The following is a 16464-nucleotide window of genomic DNA, read 5'->3' as shown; positions in this document are numbered from 1 at the left end:
TAAAACCATGCCTATTACAGGGGAACACAATTATAGTAAACACTAGATATAATGAACAACATTTTTTTCATTTGTCACTTTTTTATTTTTAATCAATGCTGCAAAAAAGTAAATTTTTGATGGTTTATATTCTAAGGGGAGCTCAAGCCCGCAATTCCCTCTTCTCCACTTTTTAGATATTTTTCTCATAATCTTTCCTTCGACAACCTATTGGCGGTTTACGAGTCATGTTATTTATTTTGTAATAAAAATTCGAGTGTATTTTTTTCGCGGAAATGTTCTATCATCCTGTGACATTTGGTCCATCTTGATAAATGCATGCAAAATAACTTAAATCCCTTTTATTTTTTATTTGACGTATTTTCCGTCCATATTGTTGTTATTGCCAACTTTACTTGCGGGGACTTTGTAAACAATATGTTTCTTTGCTTTTGTTTCTTTCATCAAACCAAATATCGAAAATTTTATTGTTTTTTATTCTGAAGTTCCCTACAAAAAACTGATATATCATGAAAAACGCAAAAAATCGCAATTTGAGACTTATTGGAATCAATTTAGAAGGCTTTCATTAATATATTTCAGTTGTCAAAGGACAAATTTGAACATTTTAGTAAAAGTCTATCTAAAATGACTTATGTGTAAAAAATAAATCCATTTCTTTTATTATAGTCAACTATGTAAATTTTGAATCGCTACACAAACGTATTAACAAATATTATATATTTAGGGAATCCCTCCCATTCTCGATTTTAATTTTTCAAGATTTTCAATGGGCTGGTCAATCAATACTAATGATTGTTAAGGTTTGTAACTTTGCTCATATATATTTGAAGATTTAAAAAAGAAGAAAAATAATTTACAAAAAAATTTTGTTATTGTTTTGTTGTTGTTTTTTGTAATTAAAAAAAGTCCTTATTTTTGATGGCGGGCATGATAACTCCTCACTGGAACATCGGAATCCGAAAATTCCAACGGTGTTAGAAGAGTACATGTCTCGTATGAACTAGGATTATTGACTTCGCTCTAAAATTAACAAAATGGTGGACCTTTGAAATAATATTTTTGGAAAATCGACGATTTTTTACCAAAAACCAAGTTAAAAAAATAAGGAAGATCTTCACCGATTGGCTTTATCCTAGTTCATACGAGAGCTATACACTCCCAGAGAAACGTTGCAAAATTTGGAACCGATTGGATTATTAGTTTTTGAGTTATCGTGCCCGCCATTCGCAAAAAAATGTTTAGCCGTCACTTGATGCTGACACAATAAATCGGCTATATCTTCAAGAGTTCTTGAGATTTTCACTTGAAATTTTGTAGAGACATTATTTAATCAGTGTAGATTCGAATTATATCAAAAAAATTTTGACCCCGAGAATGGGGGGGTCCCCTTAAATAAACAGCACACACCACCACCAATACTCTCCATGTTCAATTTTTATGTTTATGATTTGTATTTAGCGGTTTTAAACGTTTTAAAATACGCCTTAATTTCTTAATTTTTTTTTTATTTCTCCAATTTTATTTTCAAAGTTTATAGTTTGGCAACGGTTTTCACCGGTTTTAAGACACTTTTACGCAAAAAATCTTACAGAATCATAAATTTTGACATGTTTTCTTTTTAATGCCATCAAAAAAGATTTTATTTTCAAAAATTGAAAAAATTACTTTTTGGCCAAAAAAACTGTCCAAATTACCTATAGTGCATTGGACGGGTTACTTATTTACTTCCACACATCCACAATCTTCCCCTTTTCCTTAAATGGAATGATCAGCATTTCTGCAAAGCCAATGTGCAACAACGTGTCTATATTATCATAGCCATGCCAAAAATGTTTGGGTCTTGAACCCATAAAAGGGCACGAGGTGCATTTTTCTTTTCCAGTTTCTTATTTATTCATTTACTGTGGATGTATGTGTGTATGTTTGTTTTAGTGTAAGTGTGTTTTACAATTCAGGCGGCCACTACAATGTTTCGATAATTTCTGTTATTTACTGATTCCCTCAAGTGGGGGTTAGATCCATGCAGACAACAATGTCCAAGTTTTGTACTGAAAAAAAGTTGTTTATTGTGGACCATTCTTGTTGTTGTTTGTTTGTTTTTTTATAAACAATGTATGCCATAAATTAAGAAAAACTGGGAATGGTTTAAGTAAGCCATCTATATAAAAGGGCCTTTTTATATCCTTAGTATTATGGCTAAAGAGGATATATACACTTTGACAGGACACAGACAAATTTGATTCGATTTAGGTTTGTCACTCTATTTGTTTATCTGCCTGATGCCCACGATAATTCTCACGGGGCTTAGTTCATTTGAACCATACTAGGCACATCGTTATATATCTGCCAAATTTTAATTATATAATTGCAATATAGATTTAAATTCGGTCTCAAATTGTACACGGTCATGGCTACTACTACATTTAGCCAAATACCTAAAAATTGCATGCTTAACCCATTACTGTCCATTAGCAATATAATGGTCAATTGCTGCTGACTTCCAACCTGCTTCAAAAATCCCATGGGCATTAATGGGTTAATTTTAAACGTCTTACCCTATCCAACGGAATCGTATGGTGGATTACTATGTTAGTATTTGTAAAAAAATAATTATATGTACGTATGTATATATACTTAGGTTTTTGTCCACAGCTGTTTCAGGCCCTATTCATTCTCATCCGTCCCTGTTTATTTTGTTGGTTGTTGTAGGCAATACATTTGTGAGTGGAGTTTAAATTATAGCCATGATCGTGTAAACAATAGAACTTTGAACCTGAACTTATGTTTTGATATTTGCCCGAAAAACGTGAATACTTGAAAGTTAACTTCCATAAAATATTCAAATTTTGATAATATCAGCATTTGTTCATTTAGATGCCTTTTGACATTTGTAAATTCAATTAAAAACCTTTGTGTGAGCAATTTTCAATCTCTGGAATTGAATTGAACATTTAATTATTTAAAAGGAGATACGTGACGGTTGGTATAAACTATGCTAGACATTCGGTTTTGTGAATCTTTATTAGTGTACTGTTTAAAACGGTTCAATCTTTTGGGCCTAGGCCTATTCGAATAAAACCTTCCAAAGTGTTCTATTTGTTTGTGAAATCGATTCAGATTTAACTCCCATATCTATTTTCGTCCGATTTGATGTAAACACAACAACTTTTGTCGAAATCGGTTCAGATTTAAGGGAAGCTTCGCCATTCTAGATTTAAAATTTCGGCGATTTTCAAACGGATAGCAAATGAACCTGCATTACATTAAAGACTTGTATCGTTGTATATATGTATTTGAAGACTTAAGGGGTAGTAAAAAAGTGTCAGTCGGCGTTGTCGCCAGATATATGTATACTCTCAGCCTATGGTTTGCGGAAGTCATCGGAATTACATACAGCTTTTATTATTCGCTTTATATAAGGTATATGTTTTTATCAAAGAGGTTTCAGATTTAATGTTGATAAAATCGTATATTCAATTCGCCATTTGTAAGGGAGGTACCAAAAGCAGTTAACCGATGGGTCCCATCTTCGGACTTGATCTAGGTTTTTAATGATATGTTGTGTATAGTTTGGTTCAAATCAGATAGTCCGTTCGGATGATATTATAATATTCATATTTATCAAAATTTTGACCAGGAGGTACCAGAAGGAGCAAACCGATATTCCCCGATCTTCGAACTTGAACTAGGTTTAATGAAATATTTCGATGTGCAAAGTTAGGTTGAAATTGGTTACTCCCTTGTAGAGTTATCGGATATTTGTAAATTGGGTCCAAATTGTCTGAGACATATTTAGTCCAAATAAACCTATGGTCAAAAACCAATATTTCGATGATTTACAAAATTTTGGATTGCCCATTCGGATCATTTTTTCGAAAAAGATTAATTTTTTTAAGTTGTGCATTCAGTTTTATCTTCGCCGTCATATTCACTTTCACTATTTTCCGAACTGCCATTCACATTAAAATCATCAAGTTCAAAAACACTTATGTCATTGCCTTCTGATGTTCTAATTTGCTCAATACGCATTACCTTTTGCGTTGGATGTAGCATTCTTTTGACTTTGAGAAAAAGGTTGAATATAATCCAGATGCCTCCCTCTTGTTTCTCAATTCAATTTCCTTTTTTGGTGTAGAGCTAATGTGCCAAATGATACTTCTTTACTTGTACTTATAACCAAAGAGTTATACATCCATGACCTTAAATGTACTTTACTCGTGAATTATATTGTTCCGCGCCTTTGTATATTATTTGATACAGCAATGAAAAAGGTTTCAGGCCGAAGATTTTTTATAATGAAAATGTAGTATTATCTACAAATTTTTTTTCGATGACAAATATTTATACAACGACAGTTAAATTATAAAACTATAGAATTTCCATCTTCTTTCATTTAACTAAATAGTTATTACAGACCATCGAAATTGGATAACAATTCATTTGATATTGTAAAATTACGAAGTATCACCCTTTTACAAGAAATAAGTGTCGAAGTAGATAATTATTTAAAGATGGAGTTAGAAACTCACTTCCAAATGCTTGCAGGGATTAACCTAGTTCTAATGAAAGCTATGTATGTACAGAATAAGATGTAAAATTTTGGAATGTATTGGGACATTCTTGAAGTAGTGTAAGTTCAAATTAAATAAAAAAACAAATTTCTATTTTTTTTAACCTAGAATGGGGTCACCGTAAATAAAGTTCCCATATTTCTATATATAAATATATAGCCAAATTGTGTGTCATTATTTATAGATACATATCACATATTTAATTTCGCATGATATTACGTCCAGGTCCATCCAAGATACCAATCGACCATGGCTTGGCCCATGATCCCTGTCCTGAACCTAGCACTTCAGGTTGTTTTGGGCTACTGATGACACTTTCAATCTCATTCATCATTGAAGTGGTATATTTTCTACTGACAGATCTTGGATTAGATATCATTGAACGGTGGGTTCGAGCATCTCTTTTATCTCCCTTATCAACAGTATATATCCGGTATTCAACCATTTGGTATAAAACGAGTGGTTGTTTTCAATAAAGGTCCTTAGGCCTGAAAAATATCCAGGATGATAAAGTGAAGTATGCTTTACACCACTCTGGATTTTTGTGAATAATTTTTTTAATCTGACGATATTATATACAAGAGATACTTCAAAATCTGCAACTATTTAAACCGCGCCTATATAAAATTTACAGAAAATCAGGCTGACGTTTTGTCTTTAGTTACTCATTTTCATAAAATCGGATTAAACGATTTCGACTATTTTACCAGGGTTGGACCAAATAAATTACTAAGCGCTGGATAAGCAAGATAATGCCAGTACTTCAACGTGGCAGACTACACTAGAAAAATCTCACATTGAAGTAGGGAGGAGTTCCATTACCAAGAGAGTGCTCTCCTTAAACTGAGAATCACATCTAAGAAATGAGCTAGACCAAAAGACCATATACCATATGCTGGCGGGATAAACATGGAAAAATGAAAATTTAAATAAAACATTCCAATGCTTTGCTATATACATTTTTTGAAAATTGTAAACGAACGAGTTCGAGTTAATTGCTACCGATATTTTTCACAACGAAGAAGTTTGATCCTATGTCACTCAAATTATAACAGTTTCCTTTATAGTTTGCCCCAATCCAATTACCAAAACCTGCAATGTAACTTTGAAATCCTTTTAACATTATGTTACAAAGTTGCAAGTTATTTTGACTATACGACACAAATACCTTTCTTTCGACCCACTCTAAGTGTGGTGGCGGCATCAATCAACATGCACTAAAATACACATGTTGCACGAAGGAACGGCACACAACATATTAAGAAAAAAAACATGAAAAAATCTGAAAATATATTTTCATGTTAATGGAGCGAACCGTGAGCAATACAGACAGTGGGGATTAATTTAAACAATGCCGAACATTGTTGTTCGACATGGAACATTGCGTTTGTCTTGGCTGTTTCTGTTTTCGATTCTGCCACCACTGATGGTTGTTGTTGTTCCTCTACCGACCGGTGTTGTTGGTGTAAAATAACTTGCCCCAAAGTGGTATGTGGTGTCGTACAGGGGAGGTGGCGGGTTGGCTGCCTGGCATGTTGCAAATGTTGGTGTTACCTTAGCTGTTGTTGTTGTCGTCGTTGTTGCAGCATACAAATTACTCAAGTTACATACGTACCCAGATTTTATGCCGGCTTGTAATGCAAGTAGAGAAACAGAGGACAAAGTGAAAGACACAAAATGAAACCGCAACACAAAACATGCAACCAACCATCAGCCAGCCGGGAGGCAGCAGCCAAATACAACTGCAATGTTACTGGGAACATATGATAGTTATTGCTGTAGTTTGTTGTTGTTGCTGGTGTTGATGTTCTTGGTGGCTTTCAAAAGGTGTCAGAATGCGAATAGTGCACAGTGTATTGAAATATGTTTTGAAGTTTGAAATCTTATAAATATATTACATACACTTCAAAAATTATTTGCAAATGGCTCTTACATCACTGCTGTACAATCCAGTATGATAGTGTCTATGCTTTAGGTCGTATTCTCTTTTTATCAGTCGCTTTGATGATGAATTCCCAGTTACGCTCTCACACACTATGAATGTAGATCTGCACAACACTTATTTTCATACTCATAATCGAATTATTCATCCTACAACTAAAAAAATTGATTACAAATAAGTCTTCTCATGGCACTTCAAGGAAACCTCTGAATTAAAATTGACCAGAGGGATACAGCTCCGGCCGAGGAAATTGATGGCTCAACATTTGAAAGGTTAATGGGGAAAAGAGAAAGTAACACAAGTATAAGGAGGGGATATCAGATCTGGTTCCATATAAGCACCAGGTCTGATGAATGCCGTATTCTGGCAACCCGTCATTTCGTCTCGGCTAATAGACCACCCCACTTCGTAATATATGAACGCGGTACTGATTGCTAAAGCAAGGCAAACTTGATTGGCAAAGCTTTAGAGAGTTTTGCAATTACTGCTTTCTATCAGATCCAAGGGTAAATGAAAGGAATTTCATTTATATATATATCTGCTGGACGAATGCCCGAAATAAAACCAAACATCTCATCAGATTCGACGTTACTGGACAATGAACGTGGCGTACTTCGTGGTACGACCCCTAAAGAACCGGTGAGTGAACTTACTCTTGAAATCAAGAGGCCTAAAGCAATTCAAAATTGTTACTGAAAAAAGTAAATTGTGGGCAAATCCTGAAAAGGCAGACGGCAGGACAGCTGTCACATTTGACGACTTAAGGGGAACTGATTCGTAGAGATGCGCGTGTTTTTTTAACCGACAATTTGTAGGTCATGCCACCAGTGACAGTGCGAAGAGAGGATATACCACTTCTCTGCCGAGGATGCATCTTCACAATTTACGAAGGAAGTTGTTGCAGATGTCATCAATAACGCTAAATCATCCCAACAAATTTCTATGAAGTTGCTTAAGAAGCTGGATAAACGCCGAGTCGAGTACTTAACATCAGTCTGGTTCCGTTACTGAAGCCTGGAAAGGATGGAAGCAGGCAGAGGTGAATCGTACATGCTTATTTTACTTCTGTCACTGAGAATCAATTTTCTTAAGCCTAAAATTCGGTATTGCGCGCAATTTCCATTGCACTTGGTCTATCGAAGGCCGTCCATGTCAAGTTGTTCGAAAATATCAACCTTCGACCGTGTTTAAAACGCTGGAAGCAAAATTTGTGGAATTCAAAATTAGGAAGTTGATGACCCCTATAGTAAACAGGGAATTCCCCAATATGGAGTAACCTCTACATTCTGTTATTTCACAACAACTTGTCGGCATAGAGCTTGATAAGGAGACCCTACTTACCTCATGACAACTGCAACAGCGTCTTTTTTTATGACTCTATTTTATCATATTAATGAGTTTTTAACTAACTAAACTTTATGTTCAGACACTCAGGAGAGATCTTCGTGATCTGGAGTTAGAGGTCCAATGGTAAAAGTGATCAGTGTTGTGTAGATCAAAATTGAGAGTTAATGTGTGTGAGCGTTACTGAGAGCTCATCACCAAAAAGATTGAGGAAAAGAGACGGATTTTGAGGAAAAGAGACGGATGAACAGCTTCATAGACTAATGAAGATATAGACGACGAAATACTCAAAAATTGCGCGGTCAAGTGACTCAAAACAAAAAACTCAAAAATTTTTAAAGACGTTTTTTGGGGAAAATAGCCTATTTTTCTTTAATGTTTTTATATGAGGATATAGTTTTTGTTTAAAACAAACTATATTTAGTGGCATTCCAATTTAAAAGGTTCAAACATTTAAATAAATCACGATTTAAAATTGAGTAGCGCATTCAGCAGACTCAATTCAGGGAGGACTGGTGAGTTCATTTCGTCGTCTGTACATTCATTAGTCTATGACAGCTTTATGGACCTGTTTATCTGGAAATCTGAATATCATTCATACAGAGACCATCCAGAGGTCCAACTGCCACAATTCCCATTGGGCACGAATTGATTGCTGGATTAAATACACTATGTAATATGTAGACCAAACTCGTCTCCACTTTATTCTAGGCTCAAGTCGGTTTGCTCTGCAAATTTTGCAAAACAGCCAGTTTTTTTTATTTTTAAGGCCATTGCTGCCACAAATGTGATGGTGTGCGATGGCACTCCAAACAGCCTTTCTAAAATACTGTGACTTGCATCAGAACCATTCCTCTTACACGCACGCAGAATCCCAACACGATGTCACAAGATACAAATATTTGTTGCTGTTGTTGTTGTCGTTTTTTATCACCATAACTAATACCACGATATAATAACGGTTTCCCGCCAAAGAAAAAACAAGGTTCCTCGACATCAAAGTGCAGTGGACCTCTATGGACATCTCCAATGGTAGCGATGCATAACAATGCGCAGAACTTGTTATGAGCCGGAAGACAACGAGGCTGCATTGAAAACGCAAAGAACTTTGCAGGTCATTGATATTTGTGTAGTCATCATTGCCGGAATAAGTGCAATAAATAGTGATTTTTGGGGAAACAGAGATAACATACTTGCAAATTTTAAATGGCCAAATTTAATCAGCAGAAAATAATAATTGTCTTATTACATAGTAAATAGTACAATATACAATATATATGGCACCATTACTTCCATAGTCGTTAAGTTGCTTCGGGCCGAAAATATCTAATATCGGCCAGAACCACGTTAAAAAAATAAATTGAAGTACCAATTTGCGGAGTTCGGGATGAATATGTGTAGTGTTTCATGTTAAACTGCAATTTTAAATAATTTTCCAAAATTATCGATGTGGTCCTCGTTAAAATATGTTTACATTCCATTATATTTACCTGCCTTATCGCATTTACTTCGGCATTCCCAACTGCACTGCCATGATTTATTTACAAATATTCCTTTTGGAGGCATTCATCCGTAAAAGAATGCACACAGCATGCATGGCCACTTACTTTGCTGTTGAGTTACATCTCAAGAGAAAGGGTATTTCTTATAGGAATGATAAGAACAAGTGATGAAGCACTGTTTGTACCCTCAAAATAATGGACAATGAGGGTATTTATATAATTTTGTAAGAAAAAGAGAATAAAAACAATTTCTGGTGATTTTAGCTGTTTTGAATGTCCACCTCATGATGGATAAAAAGTTCTGCCCGCTCGAACTTCATGCCATTATACCCTTCACCAGGCAAAAGGAAACGAGATAGACACGTTCCTTTTGGCAATTGGTTCACTTTGTGAGTCTGTTTATGTTCCAATCCGAATTGGCCCATTGAAATTGGGAAAAATTGGTTCAGATTTAGATATAGCTCCCATATATATTTTGCTCCGATTTTATGTAAATGGTGCACCAAGTCCCTATATATCTTTCTTATATATTATAGACCCAAGCTTGGTACACAATTTTGTACAATGTACTGAAGTTAATATAAATTAATCTCTGGCAAGTTTCGTTGAAATCGAGTTAGAGTTAGAATCTGAATACGCTTTAAGCAACCACCGCTATCGTACTACTTTGTGCATTAGTGATTTAGATGTAGGTAAACAGAAACAGCATCTGCAGAGCAAGAGAAGAACATTTTTCATACCTCTGCCCAGCTTTGACAAACCTTTTCATACTTCTGCCCAGCTTTGACAAATTATTGCGAAATAATACTATTCAAGACCTGAATGACTTTGTAATGAATACCGAATTTCTAGAAGTATGCAGAAACTAATCTCAAGTTATCTCCAGCACTAGAGCGCTCAGCCGGCATTGATTGACTTTTGGACATGTCGTCGGGCTTGACCACGCCTTTTTTCGACCTAACCTTCTACCATGACACAATTGTGTGCGGGGCTCCCTTATATATTTCATTATGTTAGATGTAGAACAATCGTAAGGCGTTACCACGATTTTTATCTATTTGTCGACCTATATCTCTGGAACCACTAATGCTAATTGCCCGCGTCATTATCTCGAACATAGTTGGGCAGACTTGCACACCAGCGTTGATGCAACATTTTTTTTGATGAATTTATTTTGTTAACTTCCTGGGATGTTATTCATGTTTTAAAAATATAAAAATAATTAAGTTCCGCAGAATAATTAATGTTTTTATCTTCCTTAACAATTTTTTAAGTGACATTTTGCCCACCATTGATCTCGAATTAAGGGTTATTTGTTTCGAGGTTTCAAAAGTGTATATATACGGAATATAAAAAATCTTTCTGATAGAAAAATTGGGCTGTTATGCCTGGGTTTACACATGCAACTTTTTTAAGCAGCTCTTTTCGAATTTCTTCTCTCTCTTTTGAATTTCTTCCCCCTTTTCACTTTTTATGCCTCTCTCTTCTATGAACTGGGCAACTCTACTTAAAAAAGTTGCATGTGTAAACCCCGAGTATCGAAAATCTCAAATGATACCCCGTAGAAAAAATCGACATTTTTTTATAAAAACTTTTTATATTTTATTTGAAAATATTGTCTTTTTTAAACAAAACATCGGAAGGAATATATGTATGTATTTATGCATGTATAATTAACAGAATTAACGAATTCATCAATATGTGAATATTATGGCAAACAGATCAATCGATTTACTCAACATTACGCACACCACGCATTTTCTTATCAGCCACCTTCAGTGCGGTATAATTCAACAATTGTTTTGTACGCAATTTAGACCAAATCATAAAGTTGTGAAGACCCAAAATTTGTGCTGCATGTAGGGCGGCAGTTTCTGGATATACGACAGTGGGGCAACCCAAACCCGAGGGTACATTTAAACTGGACCAAACATCCAATGACTTGTCTTCGGCCTTAAGGGGTGGACAATTGATAACTGGATAAGGGGTGTTGGCCGATAAAACTGGTCCCAAACCATTAGAACGTCCAGCCACAGCAATGAAAATCAGATTATTCAAACGACCTTCATATTCACGTAAGATACGTAATGTCTCTTCGGTACCCTTGTGAGCCGAGGTAACACGCAATTCGGTGTTCAAGCCAAATGATTTGCAGTGTTTGGCAATTTTTTCACAATGTTCGCTGTCTGAGGCACTGCCCATTAAAATCACAACCAAATGATCGGATTTGGGAATAATCGTCTTGAGCTGTTCATTTGTCCAGGTATAATTGCGAATAACTGTGTCCAAGGACTCGTCTGTAACGGTGGCACACTTGCGATAAACATCTTTGTCGACCATAAGACGTTTATCACCGGCAGGCCACAAACGCCACGAATCCGAATCGATAATGTCAGCCAATATAATTTGACCTGCAATATAAAGAAGGAAATTAAAACAATTAAAATTGTGTCGTTTTAATTTGAATATATAATGAAGAAAATGAAGAAAATGTCCGATAAATAAAATGCGTGTTAAGATTATTGCTTAATCGCGATGACGTGAATCGACGTGACGTGAATCTCGATTTAATTGAAGTATCCCCGATTTACCATACCAAATCCACTCAATATCTCGATTTGCTCGAAATCCTTGAAGTAGGCTTTAAAATTAGTTCAATTTCAAAATAACTGTCTAAAAAATATGTAAGCTGCAGAAATATTTATTTGTTTTTTTGCATTTTATTAAAAATTATTTTATATTAATACAACATTTTTATGCATTTCTGAACTAATGGAGAGGAATTCATCACAAAAAAGTTTTGAAAATATTGATTGAAAAATTACCACAGGAATTGTGAAAGCAGTGAAATGTGTATGTATACGTAAACAAATAACATCTGACAAATCCATTAAATTTTAATACTAGTCTAAACCGCTAGAATTTGATATCTCGATTTATAAATCGAGTCGATTGTGCTGAATAAATCAACTCAATAGCTGCGTCTGTCTTCTCGATATTTGGTAAACATTTTTACCAAATGTTACTGGATGTTGTGTGTTTACACCAAAATCCAGTAAGAGAGAGCGGAAGGGGAGAGCTATTTGACAGTTCTACGCTGAGAACTTACTAAATGTTACTGGCTAAATTTCTTCTAGTAATATTTACCCAGCAAAATTCGATGTATTTCAATCAGCTGTTAATTTTAAATGTTATCCAAAGTCGAAAAACATTTTTGTTATTTTACGAATTTCATTCCTTTAATAGTAAATTTCAACCACCTTAAGTGAAATTGCGTGATATTTTGCAAAATACTTGCTGGATGTTGTCAGTTTACTTTTCTCAGTATTATTGCAAAATGGAATAAAACCGGCTTACTCTCTAAAATAGAACTTACTGTGTAAATGTTACTAAAAAAGTAACCAAACACAGCTAATATCTTGATTTGCTAGAAATCCTGTGCTAAATCGAAATAATTTCCAATACAACCCTGCTTTTGCACCCTAAAAATAACCACTTTGCCTAAAAGTATGCAAGGTAGGACAACTTGAGGTGAATAACAAAAAAGCAACTCTGTAGTTAGTGGCTTCTTCTATCAAATATAAAAAAAAAACATATGCAACACACTTACTGTTTATTTTACATTTTAATACATAACTAAAAACGCTAAAAAGGAAGTAGGGAATGCCAATAAGTGTTTGTTTAATCCATAACAAACTTTTGATTTTGGTAGCTATGCCATACATTGTAATAATTATACCACCTTTGTATCCACATATTAAAATCGAAGCAGTTTTAATTTGATAATTTGAATATATATCACAGTACAGTTCAATTTGAAATATTTTTTATATAAATTCCATTTAATATTTCAGAAATCATTGCAAAAATAATTTTGGATCCATATCATGACATTAGTGTTTAAAATCGTTCTAGACTTCAACAGATTCCTATACATATATTTCTTCCAACTTTAAATTTGTTATGGAACGGGATAGTCGGATGTTACTATATTTTTAGCTCGTACTTTGAAAAGTGTTACATTTCTTTTACGATTAAATATTATTCAATATTAATCATTATTCCTGTGGTTTCTTTATGTTAATCTTTCCATATTTTTTTGACTACTGAATAAATAACTTAGCCACAAAATTATCCCAATAATATCAATTGTCACCTCCCCACACATTCTCTAAGGAATTTTTTGTACATAAATCCTAAGCCGAAATCCAAAGAACCGCAGTCTTTCATTACTATACACAAATAAAAAAACCTCAATTTCTAAAACCCCCACAAATAAATTATTAAGAAAAGAATGACAAAAATAATAAAAAAAAATGAAAGATAAATTGAATGAACCCAACTCACTCGTACAATACAAATAAATGCGCTCAAATCTGGACAAAGAATTTAATTCGATAAATAAGCGGCAGTAATCTACAATGTTCGGGTCTTGCCACAGCCGTTATAATCGCCAGCTTCTTAAATGTAATTTATGAAAGTGGACTCGCAGTTTCATTTTGAATCTCCTACACATAACACCAGTTACAGTTTCTGTGGGCATTGAGCGGTTTTTAAAATCGCCGCAAACAATTCTGGATTATTTTTTCGTTGCCACGTTTTCGTCGTAGACAAACTAAAGAAAATAAATTCGCTATTGTGATAAGAGAGAAGTCGCCAGTAGTACGAACATGTTTACTTCCTGTCGTCACCGTGCCACCATCGCACTCACCCTGTTTGTGGTGGCAATAATTCAGCTTGCTGCATGCACTGAGGACGGAAATGCCTCGTGGAATATCAGCACAATGGACCTTTTGCGTGTACAACTGTTTACGAATTATGATAAGAGTGCGCACCCCATGGTTACACCCACACAGCGGACAAATATTACATTGGGCATATCCGTCAACTATATCGATATCGACGAATTGAAGGGCAGGATGACGCTGCATGGCTGGATTAATATGCGCTGGAGGGACGGTGGAAGGACATGGAAGCCGGAATTTTTTGACAATATAACCACATTGCATATACGTGCCAAGGAGGTGTGGAAACCGGACATAACATTGTTCAATAGCGCTGGCAGTGAAGGTGATTATGTGGGCGATACACAGGCAATGCTCAGCTATGATGGCAGTTTCCTATGGGTGCCTCCCGTGGTTTATACCGCCTACTGTAATTTAAATCTTAAATTGTGGCCCTATGATCAGCAAACATGTAAACTGAAAGTGGGTACCTGGACTTTGACTACAATCGATGCGAAATTCCTCGACTTTAAGGAGAGTATAGACTACAAGGATTTGGTCAAATCCACGGAATGGGATATTATTGATGCACAGGCGACCTACAATAGTGAAGAATTCTACAACTATATCGAGTACAGCTTTACACTACAACGATATTCGTCTATGTATACGACAGTCATTTTCACCCCAGCATCCTGCATTATACTAATGTGCCTAGCAATTTTCTGGTTACCCCCACAAATGGGAGAGAAAATTTTACTCAATGCCGTTTTGATTGTCATCATTGCCGCCTTTCTTATGTACTTTGCCCAGATGTTGCCCATATTGGCGGAAAATACTCCCCTGGTGGTCCTATTCTACAGTGCCAGTTTATTGCTGCTTAGCATATCGACAGTGGTATCGGTTATAGTGCTATATCTATCCACTGCCAAACACAAGCAACGTGTACCTCAATTTCTTAGAAATATCCTCAATGGGGTCTTAGGACGTATTTTACTGCTGAGTGAATTCTCGCTAGAAGCCGAACCACAAACTCTATTGAATAATGGTACCAAGGAATTGGGAGAGCATGTCTACGATGAACCGGTTGAGACCACCAATGATATCGCCATGTTTAATTCGTCCAATCACACACCGAGATCGTTACAATTCGATTGGATTCTATTAGCAACTGCAGTTGATCGCATTTGTTTCCTATTGTACTGTCTCATATTTATTATTCTGGCCATTGCCTATTCTGTGTAGAGGATCGAAAATATGGCATCACACAATCAACAAGAAAAATTCTATTATAAAATCTATATTCCATACCAGTACATATGTAAATAAACAAAGTTTTGACTGAGAAAAATGCCCAAAGTGTCTAGTAGTGTTGATTATGTTGCAAAGGTAAGATCAACTATATCAATATAAGATTTGGGGGTATTCACCCTGTCTTCCTGACACGTGAGTAATACATCTATGATAAACTTTCAAAAACATCAATATTTACTAAAATATGTTTTGTAGAGGTGCGTTTAGGTATTGTGATATAATTGTCTACTGAAAAGGTAAGCATATGATTTTAGATACTATGTGGTACTTTTCAATTATCAATACATAAATATATATTGACAGGATATTTGCTGAAATTTAAGGTAAATGTTGTATTGATTTCTTTCAATAATATAAATTCGATGCTTTGAACCCTATTAAATCTGTAACAGGATCCATACACATCTATCTCTGACTTACATTGAAAACGTTTCCCAAAAATTGGTTTAACCATTTATTCTTTTACCCCCGAATGTGAAGTCAAAATATGAAATTACTGGCAAATTAGTCGAAATCTTTATAATACTTATTATATTAATAATATACCTGATCATGAAACGATATTAGAACAATAAGATTCAAACAAATATATATATAAATACATCCAATTCTGAAATATCTTAAAATATTCCCAAAATATTAAAGGGTACCAAATTACCAACTTACAGTCAACAGACGGACAGGCAGTCGGACATAGTTAATCAACATAGATAGGATCAAAAATTTTATGGGCGACAGAGATGACATTTAAACGGACAGACAGGCGCATATATGTACGGATTGAGAGAGTTTTCAGTTTTAAATATTAAAAGGAGGTAGCGGAAGGAGTGGACTACTGGGTCCCATCTTCGGACTTGATATAGGGTTGGTAAATATAATAGGTGTGCAAGGTTTGGTTGAAATATGACATTCCATACGCCTGATATTGCATTTAAAAATTTTGAAAATTTTGACCATTCGTGGGGGAGCTTTCAGAAGGTGTAGACCAATGGGTCCCATCTTTGGGCTTAATCTAGACTTCGTAAAGGTAATGGGTTGTTCAAAGTTTGGTTCACATCGGACAT

The 16464-nt window shown here is 35.0% G+C and overlaps 2 protein-coding genes across 2 annotated transcripts in view; one reads left to right on the top strand and one right to left on the bottom strand.

Moving 5' to 3' along the window:
- Positions 1-11088: 11088 nt before the first annotated feature.
- The window catches only part of LOC133329583 (bifunctional phosphoribosylaminoimidazole carboxylase/phosphoribosylaminoimidazole succinocarboxamide synthetase), a 74316-nt gene continuing 68940 nt past the window's right edge, over positions 11089-16464 (bottom strand). Inside the window, exon 7 of the mRNA XM_061538054.1 lies at positions 11089-11773. Within this exon, the coding sequence (XP_061394038.1) occupies positions 11094-11773 (680 nt within the window). The 3' untranslated portion in view covers positions 11089-11093. The remainder of the gene's footprint in view (positions 11774-16464) is intronic.
- On the top strand, positions 14033-15331 carry LOC133329588 (neuronal acetylcholine receptor subunit alpha-2-like). Its single transcript, XM_061538060.1, has one exon. It carries the CDS (start codon positions 14033-14035, stop codon positions 15329-15331), a length of 1299 nt encoding a protein of 432 aa, XP_061394044.1.

The sequence above is a fragment of the Musca vetustissima genome, unplaced genomic scaffold (genome assembly GCF_032173495.1).
Source record: "Musca vetustissima isolate MV318-11 ecotype Yass unplaced genomic scaffold, APGP_CSIRO_Mvet_v1 utg3953, whole genome shotgun sequence".
Lineage (NCBI taxonomy): Eukaryota > Metazoa > Arthropoda > Insecta > Diptera > Muscidae > Musca > Musca vetustissima.
This window is presented reverse-complemented; position numbering and strand designations above follow the sequence as displayed.